The 22,334-nt window shown below is 48.9% G+C and overlaps 1 protein-coding gene across 1 annotated transcript in view; it reads right to left on the bottom strand.

The window, feature by feature from the left end:
• Window positions 1-371: 371 nt before the first annotated feature.
• Window positions 372-22,334, bottom strand: part of PLEKHO1 (pleckstrin homology domain containing O1) — a 34,279-nt gene continuing 12,316 nt past the window's right edge. The window contains exons 3-6 of the mRNA XM_039512644.1: window positions 15,193-15,333; window positions 14,114-14,218; window positions 11,506-11,607; window positions 372-10,983 (exon numbers count right to left, since the gene is read on the bottom strand). Of these exons, the coding sequence (XP_039368578.1) occupies window positions 10,231-10,983; window positions 11,506-11,607; window positions 14,114-14,218; window positions 15,193-15,333 (1,101 nt within the window). The 3' untranslated portion in view covers window positions 372-10,230. The remainder of the gene's footprint in view (window positions 10,984-11,505; window positions 11,608-14,113; window positions 14,219-15,192; window positions 15,334-22,334) is intronic.

The following is a 22,334-nucleotide window of genomic DNA, read 5'->3' as shown; positions in this document are numbered from 1 at the left end:
GGTGCCTCAGTTTCCCCTCTGCAGTTCTTAAGTATCTAGGTGGTGGGATAAGGGTGTGTGATTGTTGCAGAGCCCTAGAGGGCAGGGGTGTGCAGGGGCCTGCACAGAGAATGGCTGACACCCTGTCTCCTGGCAACTGATGGCCTGGGCCCCTCCCCTGCAAAGGTGCCAACTGGAGGTGTTGGAGATCAGGTGGCCTCCTGGCCTGGGAAAGAGACAAAGGCCAGAGGAGGGGTTGGAGAGTGTCAGTTTGGAGCTGGCTGGGAAAACAGAGGGAGCCCCAGGGCTGGGATCTAAGCGCCCTGCCTCCCAAGATGGACCTGACCGAGGGGGGTTCTGTTGCCTGTACCTACAAGCTCTGTTTTGGACTGTGTTCCTGTCGTCTAATAAACCTTCTGTTTTACCGGCTGGCTGAGAGTCACGGCGAATCGCAGGAAGTGGGGAGTGCAGGGCCCTGACGCCCCCACACTCTGTGACATAGCTACTGGCCAATCAGCATTGTCCTGGCTTGCCTGGGATACGGCGGGAGTAGCTGTGGGCTCCATTTGAGGGGCCTGGTTCAGTAAAATACTTAAGCAGGTGCTTAAGCGCATCCCTGTCCAGCAAAGCACCTGAGAGTGAATTGCTGACTAGGGGTGGAGTGCGGAAATGGGACCAAACTTAGCCCTTGGGCCCTGCCCTTATAGATCTGTGTGCAGGTGTCTCAGCTGCTTGGAATATACTCTGAGCCCAGCACTGGCTTTGCCCACTGCACTCAGTTTCCCTCCGTTTCTCTAACCATGAAATGGTCTGTGACACCTTCGCTTTCTCTTCCCTTCTCAAACCAGCTTGGGAGAGATCCATGTGCCTCCTGTCAAGAGATTATCCCACCTCTCCTCTGGCGCTGGTGCTTATTTGTATTCTCGTTTCGTTGCTTTTAAAGAGTCCTACTGCCTTCTCCAAAAGCTCTTCTCTCTCACTCCCCAGTGGCTCCCCCACCATTTGTATCATAATCACCCTCATCCCTATGTTCCATTCCTCCAGCAGCCTTTTGTTCCACTGTGGTTTCCTGCAGCTCAGCTACAACCATCTACCAGTCCTCTGGAGAGTCAGTGAGTGTTTATTGGGAGGGGGAATGGGACCATTGTTTATTTCCCAGCTTGCAAATTGAAATTCAATGTCAGTTTAGCAGGAGAGGAGGCGCATATGGGCAGGAAGCTAAACTAATCACTTACGGGCCTGGCGTCTGCCTGGACTGGCAGTGTCCAACCTACTATTGAGAGAGAGAAACAAAAATAAATAAATAATCCTCCACCAAGGTTGCTAGGAATAGGAGCCTGCAAGAATCAGAGGGGCCCAGTCTGCTGGCAGAGGAAGGAGAAAAGTTGGCATCTTGTTTACTGGCTGTGGGGTATTTGTGTTTGTTCATTCCCACTAGACAGAGACATTTGGAGAGGCCAAAATAGGGATGTATCTGTACTCCACTGGGTTTAAGAGGGATTTTTTTGGAGGGATGTGAGTGTTTAGGAGTGGGGGGGGGGAGGTGAGAAATATTTCCCTGGAAAAGGAATACAGGGAGCGATTCTCTGAAATAAAAGGATAGACAGCACAGAGTAGGAGCTTTAGGCAAACTGGAACCATTCCTAGGGAACTGGTTTAAGGACAAGCAGTTCTCTGAGGGCACCACAGGCATGGCTGTGTGAGGACATCCAAGATTCTGGGTTTTGTTATGAGTCCTGAACTTGAGTCAGGTTTGTTGAAGTTAAGACCTTCTGAACAAGCCCAGGGCTGGGTTTCAGGCAAGATCGGGGCAGATTATGAAGCCAGCCTGGGGGACAAGTTTTAGACAAGCCCAGGTCTGGCTTATTGCTAAACTCAGTGAAACCCACTAGATACAAAACCACAATAGAGCCTCGTCTACACTAGCTCTTTAAAAATCTCCCACTGTTGCTCTAGCATCGGTGGTGTCAGCACTAGTGTACTGGGGTTTTCACCTCCATGCCATCTAGACCTCTACTGAACAGGGGTGGTATAAACCCCTCTTTGTGCCTCAGTTTCCCCATCCCACCCCTTGTCTGTTCACACCGGGGGTTCTTTGGAGCAGGGACTATCTGTGTCTGAGCAGCACCAGGCACAATGGGGGCCTGATCTGGGTTGGGGCCTCTAGGCCCTCGGTCGTATACGTCAGTAATCCCTCGCTCTTCACAGCAGTTCTCAACACTCTTTACCAAGGAGAGTCAGGTTTACAATGATCTTTTTGCACAGGGTGGGGGAGGGGAACAGAGGCACAGCACTGACGTGACTGGCCCAAGGTCACGCAGCAGCAAAGCCAGGAATAGAACTAAGGTTTCAGAGCTACTAAGCCAATTCCCTTAGACGGGAGCAACAAGATGCATGCAACCGTCCCAGCTTTTAAGTCCGCCTTGCCCACTTAATGCTGTCCCTTGTGACCCAACAAACACGCTGGTGGAATGGAGGCTAGGGGGTAAGATTTCGAAGTGAGCTGCACCAGAACAGTTTGAGAGTCACTGCTCTGCCATAACACTCTTCCCAGCTGCGCTGCACAGGAAAGCACCGTGGTCTGGTGATTTTCATTGCTGAGGAGTACTGTGGTCTCTGGTGGTTTGTTTTTTTTAAGCTTTGAGCAGAGAACGAGACTAGCTGGGGAGTGGGTGGTTTGGTGACCAGTAGCTGCTGCACTGCAAAGGGGAACTGTGAGATAGAGTAGTTCTGCAGAGAGCTAGGGGAGATGTAAACAGAGGAACAGCCAGATGGAGAGCTGGGCAGACAAATTCTGATAGAACCATATTCCACTGGAATAGGAGGTTCCCACAAAATGGGATTGATTTTTCTGGAATTTCGTTTTTTTGGGGGGGAGGGGAAGCGGGGGGGGGGAAGTTCTGACAATAGCAAAACATCCTGATTTGACATGTTTGGAATGAAAAATTTAAATATTTCAGTCTGAAACAACTTTTTGTTTATATATAATATAATATAACTCCGCCAGTGCCGGTCCCAAGCCCAGATGAAAAAGGAGGAGGTTCCCAAGCCCGGATCAAAATGTAGGAGAGTTGGTCGATGGGGTGGCTTCCCGTCACCGTAAAAAAAAAAAAAAGTTCTAGCTACAGAAACTACTCACATAAACCACATAAACCACAAATCACGGCCTGAGGAGGATGGAAAGTGTTATGACAGTGGATGATCAAATCCATCGGGAAGTCACCCACTCAATGGTCCAAATTCTTTTGGCCGAGAAGAGTACATCCATAGCTACCTGGAATGTACGAACTCTGAATAGTGCAGGAAAATTAGCACAGGTAATCAAAGAAATGGATAGATATAAAATTGACATCTTAGAACTTTGTGAACTTAGATGGAAAGATCAAAGTATGATAACATCTGGAGAAAAAACAATGTTATAGTCAGGTGGAACCGAACATGAGAGAGGTGTAGGAATCATCAGGAATATGCAAAGAAATCACTTATGAATTGGCAGCCAATATCAGATAAGCTACTGGCAGCTAGATTCCATTCTTGACACATTAAGACACCATAGTCCAGGCATATGTTCCAACAAACGATGCAGATGAAGGGGACAAAGAGCGATTCTATGCAGAATTGAACAATGTAATGAAAGAAATACCAAACCACAACCTTGTCCTGATTATGGGAGATTTTAATGCCCAGATCAGAAGTGAAAGAGGAGGTTGGGAAACAGTCATCGGCCTACATAAAACTGGAACAACGAAAGACAGTGGCACAAGACTTCTTGAATTTTGTGCCAAAAACAATCTTAGCATCTGTGATTCTTTCTTCCAACATAAAAATATACGCAAAAAGACATGGATTTCACCAGATGGCAGAATTCTTCTGTCTACCCAGCTGCTTCTACACTGGGGGTGAGGTTGACCTAAGCGCAGTGCTCAGGGTGTGAAATTTTTCAGGGGCTGCGTTTGCCCCAGTTCCAAACCAACCCTCCAGATGCCTCCGCTCCCTGGAGTGTCGCTGCACTGCTGTGCTCATGGGAGCCATAGGCATTTGCTGTGGTTTGGTGGTGCTCCTGTCAAGTGCTCTCCTTCGTGGGCTATGCCATTTTAGCCAGCTCAGGCTTGGCATGAAGGGCTCTATGCAAAATGGATCTCGTTTTTTAAATCAAACTTAATAAAAACATCGAATACCCATTTCTTTTTAACCCTTTGACTATACCTAGCCATCTTGCTATTTTCAGGGAGAACCCACCCGCTATGCTGAATGCCCAGGCACATACAGGTGGAACACGACTGCTGAGCTCCTGAATGTACCATTCGAGGTGTCCTCCACCTGCCAAGCCCAGGAGGCGCAGCCGGGGGAACCAGCAGTGCCTGCCATATATAGCGATGATTTCATTGCAGTGTGACTGGGTTTTGGCAGGTGCAGTGAGAATCAAGGAGCTAGCAGTAAAAGATTTAAGTAAGAGGCATGCAAAAAAAAAAAAGTGATTGGCTTCTGGGCATATTCTCCCCTTGATTTGATCTTAGTGGGTGGGGAGCCAAGGATATAAAAGACCCCTTCACGTAGCGTTTTCCATGCTGCTTTGTTCATGACCTCTTTTTTTCAGTGTTAATGAAAATTTGCTGGCAATTAGAGCCATGAATATGTGGTTGCCCGGTGCCGGGGGCAATTCTGGACCCATTTTTTAAACTAAGTTAATTAATTAAATAAAGCCACAGAGGAATTTTAAAGCTGAGCCTGCTGCTCTGTCTTTTTAGCTCAAGCTAAACAGGAGCTCGTCTCAGCTGGCTGAGCGCAGAGCTGACAGATGGGCGTACCGCGCTGAGTGAAAAACTAGCTTTGAAGCCCCCAAGCTTGATTTTTTTTCCCCCAATCATCCTGCACCCCATTTAGACCAGTGTAAAGTGGGTGCAAACACTGTTGTTCTGATTCAGTAGTGTTATACGGCCACTTGGCACAGGGGTGAATCACACCCGGTGCAGGCAATGGAGAACCAGGGCACCACGGCCACCGCGTTATTCACCGTCACTTTGGGTCGTGGGAGTCACAAAATGCCATTAGAACAGGGGACCTTAAGCCGTATTTCCTCACCCTCCTATTTCATAGGCTCCTTGAGTTTAAGGCCAGAAGGGACCATCAGATAGATCATCTAGTCTGACCTCTTGTAGATCACATTTCACCCCGTTACTCTTGTGCTGCTCCCAAAGATTTTAGTTAGACCAAAACATTCCAGTCTGCAGGAAACGAAACTGCACCACAGGCAGAGAATGAGTGGGACCAAGGGGCCCCCACTACCCCCAAGCTCTTGCAGTGGCAGGGAATTGATTAGCTGAGATGTATGGAGGATCCCTGCAGGCAAACCATGCTACAGAGGAAGGTGTGGGGGAAAAACTCTAAGGTCCCCTATTCTCCCGACATACCCCCAGAATAGTTTGCACTGATTTCAGTGGCAGTTCAGTGAGAACAGGAGAATGATTCCCTTCCCTGGATGATTGTTGGGTTTGTCTTTTGGGAGTTACAGTCCTTCAGTTGCAAACCCATTCGCTACTGCCATGCTCTCTGTAGCCCTTGGTTCCGCAGTTTGCCAATGGCATTGATGTGGCATGAAGTGCAGGACTGGAATTTGACCTCAGGAGCATGGGATACAGTATAACAGAGAAATGAGCATGCAGGCTTGCTCTGAGGGCCATCTGCCACTAGCAACCTTGGTCAGACAGTCCCTTAGCTATACAATGAAAACAATGTCCATGCAATCGCTCCAGAACCAGAAAACCTAATACCAATACAAACGTTCCACAGTAATGTGCAATGCCTTATAAACTCGAGAGCAGCTAGTCATAGCATCATGATATGTAGCTCTTACAGAGCACTTTTCATCAGTAGATCTCCAAGTGGTTTACAGAGAAGGTCAGTATCTTTTTCCCCATTTCACAGCTGGAGAAACTGAGGCAGAGAGTGACTTGCCCAAGCTCACCCAGCAGCAGAGCTGGGAGTAGGATGCAGATCTCCTGAGTCCCAGTCCAATGTTCTATCCACTAGGCCATGCTGCTTCCCAACATGCACAGCTGATTGAAAAGATCTGACTATGGAGCATCAGTGAAACTGGCTCAATTTTTTGTTTCTTGATGCACAGAAGGTTTAAAACCAAACATTGCAACTTGCTGTGAAAGATCAGATGAATCAAAGACACACAGGATGTGGGGCCGGGTTCTCTGTTTGCCCTGCCCCTTGTTCAGTCAATTGTGCATAATGGGTGTAAAATGCACCCGCTTTGCACTGGCACAAATGACTGCACAAAGTGCAAGGGAATGGAGAATCACACCCCTTGGTCTCTTTACTCCCCCCGTCCCTCCGCAGACCCCCAGTCATCCCGAACATTCCTCCCACACACTATCTCCCTTCCCCACCTCAACTCCTCATGCTGTTTTTAACTCGGGAAGATGTGCTCGGGAAGGAAGGTAACAGTGCTAAACTGACTGGCATGTTTTCCCCACACATGCCACTCTCTCTTGTATTTGGCTTTTCTCTGTAATCCCACAAAAGGGATTGACAAATGGGGAACATTTGGTGAAATTTAAAATAAAATAAAAGATTAAAAGTGAATGGAGGGGGAATTATATCCCATGTTGGGGGCAAGGTCTGTCTCTTTGTCTTGTGTTTGTACAGCACCTAGCGCCATGGGACTTGATCCATGACTGGGACTCTTAGGCGCTACTGTCATAGACCAACCAGCAATAAAAATGTACTGCATCTCACACAATGAGTCCTGACACCTGACTAGAGCTGCGTGGGAACTGGAATTTCTGTTTTGCAGGAAATTCGGTGATCTCTAAATTTGCGTAGTTACCAACTAGAACAAAACCAAAGAATTTCAAAATTTTCCAGAAAATGACATTTCTGAAACAGTTTTGGTTTGGGGCCAATTGAAATGTTTTAGAGCTCTGTGTAAGCGCAAAAGCTTCTCTCTCTCACCAACAGAAGTTGGTCCAATAAAAGATACAACCTCACCCACCTTGTCTCTCTTGTTTCAGTGTTGGCGTTTGAAAATGTGTTTACATTTTTATAATATAAATTTCTAAACTAAATACTGACGTGTTCCATTCTGAAAATGTCAAAACAGAATGTTTTTAACTCATCAAAACTCTTGTTTTCCCCCTCACTTTTTTGCCCCGGAAACAAAATTTTATCAAAATAGACATGTTCCCCTGGGAAGTTTTGGTTTCCAAAGGAAAAACATTCCATTGAAAAATTTCCAGCCCGCTCTACAAATAATAAATGATAATGCAAATGTGCCGTCTTACCAAATTCTCTGGCAACGCTGCTGGGTGGGGGAAAGGCCAAAGGAGTGGGACAGGCCTGGCCAGCTTTGGGGCCTCTCTTTGTGCCACAGCGTGGGATTGTAAGAGCCAAGTGCTCTCTAGGCTCATTGACCAGGGAGGGAGGAGGAGAGATGGAGGTGGGACACAGAAGGGGAATGAGCATCTCAAAAATAACCCCTTTGTTGGGACCCTCAAAATTGTGAAGTTAGCTCTGCTTTGAGTCAGAAGGTGGAATCCTGGCTTCAGTGATGTCAGTGAGGCCAGAATTTCACCCAGAAGCAGCTACCATAGGCATTTTGGAGGAGCCCAAGGCACGGAAGAGTCATGAAAACCATGGCGATGTTCAGGACCCAGGCGCAGAAGCAAGGAGTGGGAGGTGGCCCTCCATACCTCTTCCCCTCGCACCCCTAACATTTCCTCTGATGTCATGGGAAAGGGGAACCTTAGGAATTTGATTGGCTGGGGAGGATTCCAGTTCCTTTGAGTCGCCACTCATCCCAGTTTTTGATTGGGTAATTTTTGCATCCCTACCTTTTGGGATGCTCCAGGGTAAGAGCAGAGCAATGTCACTGTGGCATGATGAGGAGACCGTGATCTCACAGCATCACATCATGACTTTGTGCTGATGCAGAATCATGGTGTCTGGACATAAATGCCGTGGCTAGAGCTGTATGAAACTTGCCTGTTTTGGTTTTCAGGGGCACTGGTGTGATAGTTTCTTTTTTGAATTCACTTCACCGGATTTGTATCACAGGAGTTTTGGGTTGAACCAAACCCACAGCTGCCCAATTCGGGGGTCAAAACCATGCAAAACCATACTGAATGGTTCTGTCCACAAACCATAACTCTGCCCGACCCCGTTTGCCCAGAAGTCCACCCTAGGTTAGCGGGAAGGTTGGTGAAGCTCGGCAAAACCTGGTCCCAAGCTTAGAACCTGTTGCAAAATTTTGCCCAGCTCTAACAACTATGTGACATGTGAGTTTTCATTGTAGGACAAACCTGCTTCCAAACCGACAGGGCACTGTCAGAATGGCTTACATGTCTGTTTTGTTTTTTAATCTTTCCTTTTTGTTTGTTTGTTTGTTTGTTATTTAAGGGATGAAATTTGATTCCACTGACTATAAAAATGCACCCGTTGCGTGGTCCAACATGTTTAAAAAAAATAAATCAAGAAAAGGATACTTCTAAATTCTGTAAAAGCCAAATCTCCCCACTTCTATCATAACGGCATGACTGTGTGACTTTGTGATAAGAATTGAAATGAGCCAGAAATTCTTCTGCTGTTTGAAGGATAGGTTTTGAAAATAGATATGAATAACTTAAAGGGACATTGTCAGGTGAAATTGGGCCCCAAATTTAAGCTTTGCAAACAACCAGCTGTTAAAGAAGCTCAGGCCAATAGAAATATTGCCACCAATGTTATTTAATTCCAGCTGGTGGGAGCTTTTAAAAAACACAGATCAACATTTCCTTGCAGCGTTTTGCAACCCAAACATCACAGCCTTAGCCGGCAATATGAGTGAAACTGACCAGACTCAGACGTCAACATAACTCCCCTCATTTCAAATATATGAGAGGTACAAAATGTAAACAGTGAAAAGGAAATTAGTCATTTAAAACTCAGTTGTTTTTAATATTCTCAGGGGTTCTTTGCAACATAGGCAAGGAAATTAGATTTCTTAGAAAAAACAACTGATGTTAATTTGCCAGTGTACTTTAAGCCCTGAGAGAAATCTTTGCCTATTTCCCTCTTGTCCTGCTGCTTAAGTGCATGAAAGCTGAGCTACCTATTTAGAAAAGTGCTAGACATCAGCGAGGCGAGGATATCTGAGCTGTAATTTGGGATCCGTTTGAGTTTCAGTGGGCCTGATACTGACCTCACGTCAATGTCAGCTAAGTGACAATTGTGTGAGGCTCGATTGTGTAAACGGAGTGTGAGCGAGAGCAGAATCAGTCCCATTAAACCAACGGCAATTCTCAGCTTTTCTGTTGCCCTCTGTGCCAAACCCTGACTTTCCATTTCACTCCAGCCTAAATGAAGGAAAGAACAATGAAAAACAAATAATGACTGCCCGTTGGACTCCAGGCTTTGATCATCTGCACAAGAAGGAAGACATTGTGGTTGCTAAATCTCATTGCACCGGGCCAGGGGGTGTCTCCGAAGCATCGGCTGTCGGCTGACAGACAGGGTTAATTTTAACACAGATTGCATACCTGTTGCCTCCGTACGGAGGGCTGTATATGTACCACATGTATTAACAGCTGCCTGCCACAGGAGTTTGCAAAAGAGGGTTTGGGATCAGTGCAGGAACAATGCCAGGGAAGAGCCCTGTTAACTGCAGTCCAGGAAGGAGCGCCCGATGCCTCTCACGACATGTCAGACTGCATTCCAGGCTGGGAATCTCCTCGTTCAGACAACCCGGGCTTGGATGTCACTGGCAAGCATCTTCCAAACAGTTTTTGGATAACGGGGACCTCCATGTGCTGACTCTTTTTTTAAAGAGGAGGAAAAACATAAACCAAGTTGCCAATGCTCTTGATCAAAGAGCTGTAACGCAGGAGACAGAACTGCAGCTCTGGGTTCAGAGCAGCAAACCCAGGGCTTCTATAGAGGAAGAATATCTACCCCTGCTGCTGTGCGTATGTCTCCACAAGTGTGCTGGGAGCTTTCCAGGTCTTGGTGATCTTCCATCCTGCAAGCATGACACGAGCAGCCCAAGAATGCAGAGAAAGGATACTTGGAAAAAAAGTAGGAATCCAAACTGATTTATTGGAACACCTTCTGTTTCATCTGGGGACGGAGGGCGAGGGGGAGATCTGGGGAGGGGAAGGGGTGAAGCTTGAGGAGGAAGTTTTGATGAGAACAGGCACGTTGTACTGTTTCGAACACTGTAAATAATAATAAAAAGAAATCACCACCACCCCACCCTGAAGCGTGCCTTCACATCATGCTCTTCCTGTACTGAGACTGTGAGATCTGTTTGGGTTTAGGGTCCGACGGCTGCAGTTCTAACTGTTTGTACAGGTCCCTCAGCTCTTTAATCTCCTGTAACACCTTCTTGGCCTGGCTCCAGGTTGAGGAGGCCTCGCCCAGCAACCTCTCTGTCTCCTGCAAGATGCTCTCAGAGTCCGACTTGGAAGACGAAGAGGTGGTGGTGGCAGCAGCGGCAAAATCTTTTGTCTTTCGCTTCCCTTCCCCATAGCCCTTCACCTCCGCCAGCAGTTCCTGAGTTTTTTCCAGTTTCAGTGCAACCAGTTCCTGTATCCGGGCCAGCTGCTCTGGCTCACCCGAAGCAAACTGAGCCTCCAGCCCCTTCCTCAGCACTGCCCGGTGCGCAGAGGAGTCCCGGCGAGACAAAATCTCCTCCATGGAGGCACATTTGTTCTTTTCCGAGTGCGAGAGCTTTTTGGGGACCTGCGGGGTGTACATGGTCCCTTTCTCGAAGGCGTCGTTGCGTTTCCCAGTTTTGTCCCACGAGATCGCCTCCCGTCTCGGCAGGCTCACTGACCGGCCTTTCTCCGAGGACTTGACGTTCTCCGAATCCGACCGGCGTCGGCCGGCAGTGAGGTGCGCCATGGATTTATCCAGATCTACCCGGAAGCTCTCTTCACAGGTCCCGTGGTCCTCGGGAGAGGCGTCTTCCTCTTGGATGAGGTCCAGTGTCAGCATGCCATCCGACGTTGAGGTAGATGCCTGCAGAGCGTGGAGAGAAAGGCGGGAGCTGTGAGCGGATGGATGCAGAGGCCGCCCACCCATTACTTTGAGCGTCATAGCCACAATGGCACTAATCAGCCTCTCTGTGGATTTCTAATGAGCCCATCTAGCCCATCCCTGCCAGCGTGGAAACAGGCACCAGGAGGAATGGTGTGGGGGGTGGGGGTAGACTAGTGGCTGAGGCACAAGACACCTGGGTCCAGTTCCCAGCTCAGACACAGCCTCCTCCTGTGACCTTGGGCAAGTCTTTCAATCTACCCCATGCCTCAGTTTCCCACCTGTAAGGCACTTCTGTACTAGGAACTACAATAGGACATGCCTTTTCAGTTCACATGGGCCAGGAAACAGCCATCAGTCCTCACCAACCTGGGTTGCATTTCAATCCAGAGATAAAAGACTCTGTATCTTCTTCCATCCATTTCAAAATAAATAAATATATAAGGGATTGCTAACGTCGGAGATGATCTGTCTGAACTTGTGCCCAGGGTTTAGCCTACATACCACAGCCATCAAGTGTCCCCGTGTCGGAGGCCGTCTGGAGTGCTGGATTTTCGCTCTGTCGCGGGTCGGATGGGCGAGGTAGCTGTCCTCCTCAACAGTCACCTGCAAGGACAATAAAAGTCATCAAGCATCCCAGTGCCTGAGAAATGCAAACCACAAGCCATCACTCCCTGCCTCTGCAACTGGAGCTGGGTCGATAATTCCTGGTGCATAATTTATTTAACCAGTTTTGTCTTTCCATCTGTGATCTGTCCACGAGCTGATGGCAACATGTTCCAGTGTTGCCACTGTACAGAAAAATTTGCTCATTTCTTCAGGGTGGAACTCTCGGCCGGCAGATTGTTTGAATTGCAAACTGCAAATCTGACAGTCAAACATACAGTTTGCAGGTCACCCCTGGCAAATATGCTAGCTAATAAACAACCCCAGCTTTGCATTATGAAATGCACCAGCGAAACCCAAGAGCTCTAATGTTCGCCGAACACCATTTGAATCAAAACTTGCTTTGAACTGGAATCAATTATTTGGGACCGGCAAAAGAATTCCACTGACGGTAACTCATCCAAACCTTCCAGACGCTGGCAAAGATTCATGGGATGTGCTGTCTGCTCTTGAAAGGATTTGCAGAGAGCTAACTGGTAGAGCTTTTGGTGGAGCCAAAGGCAAGAGAATTAGGAGACTCTAACCATCTATCTGAGGTTTTTATACTGCCACCCATCACCATAGTGTCTGACCAGCTTCCGTGTAAAACAATTCACAATAGGGAAATCCCTAGATTTGAATTATGGGTGAATGTGGGCTGGGTTGATCACAGGGCATCACACCTGAGTTCTGGGTGAGGGAGAGGCTAGTGTAAAACCACCTGATAGGCTATTACAGATGCCACTTTGCGTGTGGACACTCCTATCAATTTAAACCTGGTTTGCATCAGTTTTGCTTGGGTTGATAAATGTAAGCCTTGTTTGCATGGGGAAGTTGGACCAATACATCTTTGCTTTTTCCAGCAGAAACTCCCTTGCATCCTCACACAAACAGCCTTGTTTTGGTTCATCCTGCACTTTAGTTCACAATAATTCAGCCACTTTGGAAGTGACAGGATGGAGTGAGATCGTATCCCCATGCTGGCCTATGCCCCTACAGTTCGTCCTCCTGCTGCTATCGCACAGCGCATTGTTGAACAGCTGGATTGGCCTGTCCGGTTACCTGTGCACACCACGCCGACAGGCACAAGCCGAATGGAGACAGCCAGCTTTAAAATGATACAAGTGCACTGTGAGGTGAGGAGTCATCCCTGAACTCCACAAGGGGATGAGTCATTCCTGTGTTAGGCTCCAGCCAATCCCCAAGCAGGGAGCGGGTCAGGTGACTCTCAAGGCAGGTATATAAGCCTCAGGGGAAAAAGAGCAGCTCAGTATGCCCAACGTAGCTTCATGGCTTGGAATCGTCCTGTGTCGGAGAGAGGTGGCAGACTTCATGGGCCTTAGCCTGCTCCAGCCCAGCTCCCAGCCCTACTCTTACCTTGTTCCCACCCTGCTCTTGACTCCTGATTCCAGCTCTGACCCCTGGGCCCGACTGCCACCACTCCAACCTCTAGGCCTGACCCATCCTCGCCTCCGTCTCTGACATGCATCCACACAGGGCTTTTCACTGGCTTAAAAACCAGCCTGAGCTAACTTCTGGGTGCAGGCGAGGCCTTGCTCAGGGCCTCATTCTCATCTTCACCCCATTGCATCACACTTGCCACAGGAAGGGACTTTAAATGAGGAGGTGGGAGGGATGGGGTGGGGGACGCTACTCTCCGGGGAGTTAAAAATACAAGGCCCAAATTCATCCTTGGCTATTAGCTAAGCCCTGCACAGACACGTATCTAGAGCCAGTCCCTGCCCCAAGGAGCTCACAGTCTAAACAGATAAGACAGACAATAGGGTGGATTCCTGTGCACTTTAGTGAGGGCAAAATGGGCCTCGCATCTCATCTGTTGTCCAGGTGACCCCCTGGGTGCTTTATGGGGCTCTGCCTCAGGAGGCTGTTCTGCCGGGATAGACAGCCCCTGAAGATAACCTAGGAGTCGCTTGAGGCATATGGAAGTCATGCAGCACGGCATGCAATCACTGCTGGCTTACTGTGAGCTAGATGGTCACGGAGCGTCCACCAGAGCCAGCGTTGCGAACGCCGATCCCCCCGCACGCCGACTGCCAGTAGCCAAAGCCCAGCGGCTTTGCACCGTTGGGTTTGAGGCTGAGAAAGAGGGACGTGCTTGCGCTGGGGTTGGAAGTGCGGGGGGCCTTTCCCAAAACAGGTTCTTGCAGCAGCCAGCCTCCCGGGCTGACAGAGTCCGGATCACAGGGCTCATGCTACTATGATAAAAATAGCTGTGCAGACTGTGCTGTTAAGTCGTGGCTCGTGCTCTGAAGCCCACTCCCCACCTCAGGCTTCACAGCCTGAGCCACGAGCTCTACACAGCTATTTTTAGCAGTTTGCCGACCCAGGCTGGGAGACTGGCTGCTGTGTAGATGCACCGTAGACAGGAGAGCTGAAGCCAAAGGCTTCACTGAAGATTAAGGCTGAGACAACAGAGCTGGGGCCCAGCCCCGAGAGACGTTCTCACCTCATCTAAGATGCGGTTTTTGGCTCGGGTGATGGCGGAGTTGAGGGCGTTGATCCAGGACTCTTTCTCCTCCGGACTGACGGCCAGGAAGATCAGATTGGGTGCCTAGGAGAGAGGGAATTCATGTCAGTGCTGTGTGTGGCGCCTGGGCGTCGGCTCGGTCCCCGGCCACTGTGAAGCCACCAAGAAAAGGGTGTGGGAATATGCACAAATCCTGGATTCTCCGCTAACACAAGCCAGCGCAGCTCCACCCAGCCCACGATTTATGGTAGCAGAGAACCTGATTGGGGGCCTGTTTTATTTCTCGGGAAGACGCACACCCAACCAGCCAACCCACGACTGCCACTAACAGCTGAAATGTTTCCAGTCTCGCTAAATGGTTCAGTTATTGGTGAAGGTTCTGGTCCACATTGAGACAATCCCAAATGCTTTGCCTGTCCCTCCTTTAGACTACATAAGAACGGCCCTACTGGGTCAGACCAACGGTCCATCTAGCCCAGTATCCTGTCTTTTGACAGTGGCCAGTGATAGGTGCTTCAGAGGGAATGAACAGAACAGGGAATCATCAAGTGATCCATCCCCTCACACCCATTCCCAGCTTCTGGCAAACAGAGGCTAGGGACACCATCCCTGTCCATCCTGGCTAATAGCCATTGCTGGACCTATCCTCCATGAATCTATCTAGTTCTTGACCTTCACAACATTCCACTCCAAGGATCTGGATTTAAATGACTGGCTTATTTAATTAGAGAGGCCAGAGGCCTGATTCTGCTGCCATTACAAGTCAATGGCATCACTCGTCACTGCAGGGTCTACTGCCTCCAACAGGTGGAGGTTCATAGGTCTTAAAGCCAGAGGGGACCATTGTGATGATCTAGGCTGACCCTCTGCACGGCACAGGCCAGAGAATTCCTCCCAGGGATCCCTGTGCCCAGCCCGATAATTTGGGAGTTGAGGGGGGGGACACTAGATCTTGGAGAAAGACAAAGGAGGGGATTGGGCTGTTGACTCATGCTGCCATAGTCAATACAGCCTGATCTCTTGGTGAAGGTGAGCACCAGCTGCGAAGGAAGCTGTACCGTGTTTCCAGGCTGTTTGGAGTGTGCTAGCGTGAACTTGCTGTGGTTCTTTTTGCTTCTGCTTTTGGACTTCCTGAGCTCTTCACATTTCTCATAATCACTCAGGTCAAACACTTCCTGGATGTTTTTTTCATCTTTGACCTACGAAGCAAAACGTAGCAACTGTCAGTTGTGGGCCACAGCCGACAAAGGTCTTCCGCTCCAGACTGGCTACTGGTGAGATGGCTTTGCTGGAACCTCTCAGGGTTTATACATTTATAGCATGTGTGGTGTAACGCTCTGTGTGTGCTTATAATTGTTTTCTGTTGTTGAAGCTGCACTGCATATCTCCAGAGCCCCATGCCTGATGCCAGAGCACTGTCTGTAGTCCACCCAGTACTGATGTCAGAGCAGTAACTCATTTATTTTTGAGGGCACACTTTGGTGTTAGGTGTCCACCTACCCTTTGAGAGGAAAGATGTGGTTAGAACGCTAGCCTGGCAGTTAAGAGATCTGGGTTCAAATCTGTGATTTGCTGCTGGCTTCCTGTGTGACCCTGGGCAAGTCACTTTGTCTGCCTCAGTTTCCCCTCTGTATAATGGCACTCGGGAGTTGGGGGTTGTGAGGATCAGTATATTAAAGATTGTGAGGTGCTGCTCAAGTACTACAGTGATGTGGGGTCTGATAACTATCACAGGCACCTGATTCCCACTGAAGGTCAAATTCTATCTAACTGTCCTTTGCAACTTTGAAAACCTGCTCCTCTGATTTCTACCCTAGTCTGGGATTTTCAAAGCCAACCTGCCTTGTGTGCCTCTATTTAGACCCTTATGAAAATCTCCTCCTTGATTCCTCTGGGACTGGGAGGCAGAGTGCCCAACTTCCTCAAGCCCCTGAAAATCACAGCCTGAGTGCTAGGCACTGATACAATTTTTAAAAGCACCACACACAATGTAAATTGCAACATGTGCTGTAAGGAAGCTGTTAATGCTACCGCCCCCCCCGGCTTAGTGCTCATGGCCAGTGTTTCCTAATGTGATGATGGGTATGGGGCTCCTCAGTATTTCATAGAATATCAGGGCTGGAAGGGACCTCAGGAGGTATCTAGTCCAACCCCCTGCTCAAAGCAGGCCCAATCCCCAGGCAGATTTTTGCCCCAGATCTTTAAATGGTCCCCTCAAGGATTGAACTCACAACGCTGGGTTTAGGAGGCCAATGCTCAAACTCCTGAGCTATCCCTCCCCTCAACTTCTTTTAGCAGCGGTGAGATCCCCATGTGAGAGAGCCTGGGCAGGGCTTCCACAACACCAACGGAAGTGACCAGCAGAGGCAGCTGCTCAGCTCTGAAAATCCAGCTCCTCGGGAGTCTTAAAATCAGGGCCCCCTCCCAGACCATAAGTCCCAAGAACCCCCTGCCCCGTCCAAGAGAACCAAACCTTTCGCCCCGTTTTGTGAGATGAATAAGATCCCACTCCTTGGCTTGCGGGGTGGGTTTGCAAGTGCTCTGTGCCAGGCAGCGGGTTACACACACACAACGGTGGCCATTATCTGCAGACAAACATGTCAGAAAAAGCTACAGTTCTCCCTTGGATGCTCACAACTGTTCACATCCCTGCCCTGGCTAACACCCCTCCCTGCCGCTTGTGCATAGGACCTGGCAGCGGGCATAGGCTGGAGGAAAAGATATATCTAGTTCAGTGCTGAAAAACGTGACTTTGGTCTTGTTTCCCTGTCTCGAAAATCAACTCCAAATGGTGCCAAAACACTGCACACGATCTGCTGAGCTAAAATTCAGGCACACTCCACCTTCCGTATCGTTTTCACACTAGTGTCCCCCTGCTGACCACGCCGAGCCAGACTGCTCCTGAGTCACACCAGCATCAGCAAGGGGTGCTCCATCTTTGTGCACGTGCTTATGTCCCTTTGTGTGTGTGCGTGCGTGTGCCGGAGCGTCTGGAAGTGAGTGGGCGTGTGTCTCTAGTTTAGTAGATGCAATCGCATTAGCTCTCAGTGCCTTTCGGAAGATGGCACAACAAAAGTTCTGGAGGATCAAGATTAACACTTTCTATTTTTAACCTGGCTGTATTATTACAGCACACAACGACAGCTGATTCAGGACCCAGTCCCAGGTTTCTGATACGGCAAAGAAGCCACATCCCCTGTTGCTGAGCCTCATCCATCGTGAAGAGGTGATCAGGAAAACACCATCAAAGCACAGGCTACAGCAACCTGGAACCCACACAATTACTGGAGGACATGGACTGCTAGCCTAGCTCATCGGCTGCTTCAACCCCTTCAGAAGAGAATGCATTTTCAGGGCCTGATTCTCATTCATACTATGGTCCCTCTATGCTGCATCTACCTTACCTGTGTACCTATCTGACCCCCCTTATCACAGTCTCTCACAGACTTTAATGTATTTATCCTCACATCCCTCTGTGGGGCAGGGCGGTGCTATTATCCCCATGGTACAGATGGAGACACTGAGGCACAGAGCGAGGGAGTGACTTGCCCAGCGGAAGTATGTGCTGGAGTAGGAACTTGATCCTAGGGTCTAGGCTAGTTCTGTAACCACTGGGCCACCCTTCTAGTGCGAAGGGCCCTTAATGTGGGTATAACTAATTTACATCCACTGTAAGGCCTTTATGGAAGAGGGGACACCTGGAGTGGAGCAGTGGCTGTGGATCAGCCCGTGCATTCCTCCCCAGGGGGATTCCCGACCACCCAGGTGGATAGATTGGGTTGGGGACTGGGGAAGGGGTTTGGCCTCTTGCATACAACAGGACCTGAGTCCTGGCCAGGCTCCTGGGACTCCAGGCTTCATCTAGTCTGAGCCTGCCCCCATTATAGGAGGGGATTTTCAAAGGAGCCTATGTGAGTTAGGCGCCCAGCTCCCACTGATTGTCAGCAGGAGCAGAATTGGGCCCTACAAGCAGTCATGGGGCTTTGTAATGGAGTTTGAGCAAAGACTGTCATGGAAACCATGTAACTATCTATCCATACACGAACAAGGCAGTATACGAATAAAACCCAACTGTGGGCTAGATCCCATAGTCTGTGCACCGTAGAGGTTTCATGTACTGCCAGTGTCTTCCGAAACACCGTCTCTTTCGAGGGATCCAGCTGATCGCTGCCCTGTTCACTTGCGATGGGCAAAGAGACCTCCCCTGCTGTCACACTCCAGCCAACAAATTACTCCTAATTCCAGATGTCGGCTCATTTAGGCCCATGGGACTACACTGACCCATAATTCCTTTCATGCACGCAAGTGCTGGCCCCATCCCTGTCAAGTTTGCCACCTGTCACAGGCGATGGAGAAAGCGCATCTCAAATGTCTTGCTTCTGGCACGGATTAACGCCTACAAAGTTCTAGAGAACACAAGTGCACAACAGGCCCAAACCAAAACCCTGGATTCAGCCACCCTTCTGGGGAGGTTAAAAGTCAAACATGGGATTGGATTCACGGTTTGCAAATGGCCCCTGTCTTGCTGATGAGTTGAACAAACACCTCAATATCAGGGCACCCCTGTAGCTTAGCGCACTGCAATCCAGATTCAGCCAGTCTTTACAGAGGATGCAGCACAGTGTATCACTAGAGTAGACAGTGGCATGAATAACTATAATACACAGCAGCAATTGTCAAAGTGTGGTGGTTGGCTTAACCCGGCTCCTTTTTATAACACAGTCCTCAATTACATGATCACTGTCTTTAGTTCCATGATCACTGACTGGTTTTCCCGCAGGACCCCGGCCTCAGTCAGCGCACAGAATGGAGGCTCACTTAATGAGCAGCAAGTCAATATTTGGTTTTCTGCTGGTTACTTGCGCCCGTTGCTCCAGCTCGATGCCCCCGGAAGCACTCCCACTGATTTCTGGGGCGGGGGGCTTGCTCCCATCCTTCATTTGCAGGGACGGGATTTTGGGGAGCTGGCTGCTTTGAAAATCCCAGCTTGAATTTGTACCACTATAAATACCCCGGGCCTGGTTCTAGTTTATACCAAGGCTCTGGCAGTGGAAAGGGGACGTAAGCTGAGTGGAGCTGTGATTTAGCCCATTTGAAGGTGGCTTTGTGCTGCCAGAGTGGTGTGAAGGGGACGTGGAGGCACTGAGAAATCCGGTCCCTTCGCAGTGACGCACTTTTCACACCTGTGACATTGTTTTCACAAGGTGCCCAAAGCCTCGGATCACAACAGGACTCAACAGCTGATCCCTCCCACCTCCCTGCTGCCTCGAGATGTAGCGAGAGAAATAAGCAGAGAAGCAAAATGAGCTGGATGGTGGATTCAGTGAGCAAACTGCAAGGCCAAAGAGGGAACCATCCACTTAGGTATTTCAAAGGTACCAGCCGGCCACCTCTGCCCCATGTGGGAAAGTCAGACTGACACAAAAAAGGGAGCAAGTGGGTGGAAATGTATCACGTCCAGGAGTCCTCAGCCACCTTTCAGAGAAGGGAACACTGACAAATACACCCGCCTCTGAAATGAATCACCTGAAACAGTCACCCTCAGCAAAGCCCGAGTTATCAAATCCCAGGGAACTGTGTCCTGCAGTTTGGTTCTGTCCCTTAGAGCTGCCACCGCCTTTGCCTGAGAACCTCCCAGTCTTTTTTAAAGAGGCTACTCTTCAGCCAGCACAATCGCTTGAATGCCAGATAGTTCACAAGGCCGGCTATCGATCGCCTTAAAGCCGGGGCTCCATGCATATAGCCTCTTCTGAGCCACTGTGTGTCTCTCTACTTTGCACTGTTCCATTCAGTAGGGTATTTTTGGCACGAACAGCTAGGCCCACTATTCAGGCCAACCCTCAGTTTCTCCAGATTCCCAGTGCTCCCTGAGACGTCCAGATGAAGAGGGTTATATGGGATATGCCCAGTTCTCTTCTTGTGTAAACTGGAGCAGTTCCACTGATTTGGATGGACCGCCAATGGCCCCAGCAGAGAACCTGACCCTATGTCTTTTCAGATAGTCAAACAACACCCATTGCTTTGGAAGAACATTTCAGGCGGCCTTGAGGACCTAGGAAGGATGCAGCCGAAGAGGCTTAATGAAATACCGCGGCTATTCCTGCCAGGGAATAAAGTGTAAATTCTCCATCAGCTCGAGTGATCTATAAGGAGAACAGCGAGGAGTGGAATAATGCTCTTGATTTTCGCTTTTCTCAGGATGACCCAACCCAGTTAATCGCAGCTCTGGTTGGCTCTGCCTCTCCAGAGTAAACCCCAAACTCAGACTGTTCATTAGGATTGTTCAATTTTTTTTCCTCAGTTGAAAGAGTTTGGGGCTCAGATTTTCAAAAGTGAGTAGTGATTTTGGGGACCTCTTTTCTGGGGGGCCTAATCTGAAACCCACTTAAAGGGGCCTGATTTGCAGACAGTGCTGAGCCCCCGTGCAGGGATCAGATCCTTAGCTGCTGGAAACTGTCATAATTGCTAATGGATTTAAAGTGCTTCATGTTGGACAACCAAAGTCACTAGCCACTTAATTCTTTTGCAAGAAACAAAATAGAAGGTAAAAACATGATGATTTATGATTAGCATAATTCTAATCTATATTCTTTGTACTACTCTAATTGTGTATCCAGATAAACACCCATGGACTAATCTCTCTATCTAATCTGATCTGGTTCCTTGAAATGCTGTAAAGCAAGGAAGGCTGTCTCTGGGGATTGAGAATGGGATATACAGCTTTCCTCCTTTAGCATTTTGTCTTCGAATTTTGCCCCATTCAGTTGCTGGAAATCTTTGCCTGTGTACTGGCTTATGTGAAATGAGTTTGGTTGGGTCTCAGCCCAGGTCCTAGGGGGTAATGCCACCATGAGAATCAGCCTGACTCTTTCCAGGCAAGGATGCAAATGGAGACTGAGCTTCCCCCTCCCTCTTAGAGGGGGTTCTCTCCCGGGCAGGGTGAGACATGTAACCAAGGCAGGTTGGGGAGGACGCTTGCCCTGCTATTGTATTTGGTCTGTTGAGGCCTTAGGCCTCCAGTGCTATCTATCCAGCATGTTTCATCACACCAAGATCCACTGCCATCCATGCCACTTCCCTGAAGCCAATGGATTTGCACAGGTTTCCCTGTGACTGGTAGCTCTTTGGGGCAGGGATGGTCTTTGTGCTCTGTCTTTGTACAGCTCCGAGCCCAGCGGTGTCCTGGCTAATGGCTGGGGCTCCGAGGCACGACCACAACACAACTAATACCTAATAAGAATAATTTAAACAGGCAGAACGTGGCCCAAAATGAACAGGAGTCTACAAGGGCGGCTCCCATCCGCATTAAGTGGGTATTGGTCAGGCAAGCGATAAGCCAAGCCTACATTATGCTACACTGTGTTCATTCTGTTGTCTCATCCTCATCCCCCACTCTATTTGTCCGTCTAGCTGCCCGCTGTAGTACGAAGAGACATAAGCCCTTGTATCAGAGGCCTGGCATGAGGCAGGACCTGCTCACAGAATCTGGCAAGAACAGGGCGGATATTGCAGAAATACACATTGCTAAGAAGTGCTAGGCACAGAGCGCTCATGTAAACACGTCCCGATATCAAGTGGTACCAGAACATCCCGATATCAAGGATGGTATAAAAACATTCCCCAAGGAGAACAGGAACACACTGACCCCTCCTCAAAGATAAGGTCAGGATATTTTAATCAAACCAATACAGTATGTACAAGATGATGGATGATAACTAGTGACATCAGGGGGCAGTAACTTGTTGTGTCAAAGGGGCAGTATTAACTTGTTTGTATTGGGGTATAAAGATGTATCTCAGAGGGAGTATCTCTGTCTGGCCTTAGGGAGGAATGGAAAGTCCTGCCATTCACTGAGCTGGTCCATTGTTACAGGCATACATGTATTAATGGTCCAGTTGAGTCTGTGGGATACTAGTACCGTGCTTTGTCGACAATAAACCTGTCTGGGTGCCTTCGTCCCTTAACGGATCTTGTGGTCATTGGGTGGTTCACTCGAGGTCTGCCGTGCCAGTTGTCTGCGCAGGGCTGGGGCAGCACACAGAGGGAACACACACACGCAGCCAAACATCTATCAACATCTTACCACACCTGTCACAGGTCTGACATCTGGGCTGTAAATGCTCTGTCACCTCATACACGTCACTTCACCTTTCTGTGTGTCAGTTTCCCCATCTGTCTCATGGGAAGAATAATACTAGCT

This window comes from Mauremys reevesii, linkage group 24 (genome assembly GCF_016161935.1).
Source record: "Mauremys reevesii isolate NIE-2019 linkage group 24, ASM1616193v1, whole genome shotgun sequence".
In the NCBI taxonomy this organism is placed as follows: domain Eukaryota; kingdom Metazoa; phylum Chordata; order Testudines; family Geoemydidae; genus Mauremys; species Mauremys reevesii.
This window is presented reverse-complemented; position numbering and strand designations above follow the sequence as displayed.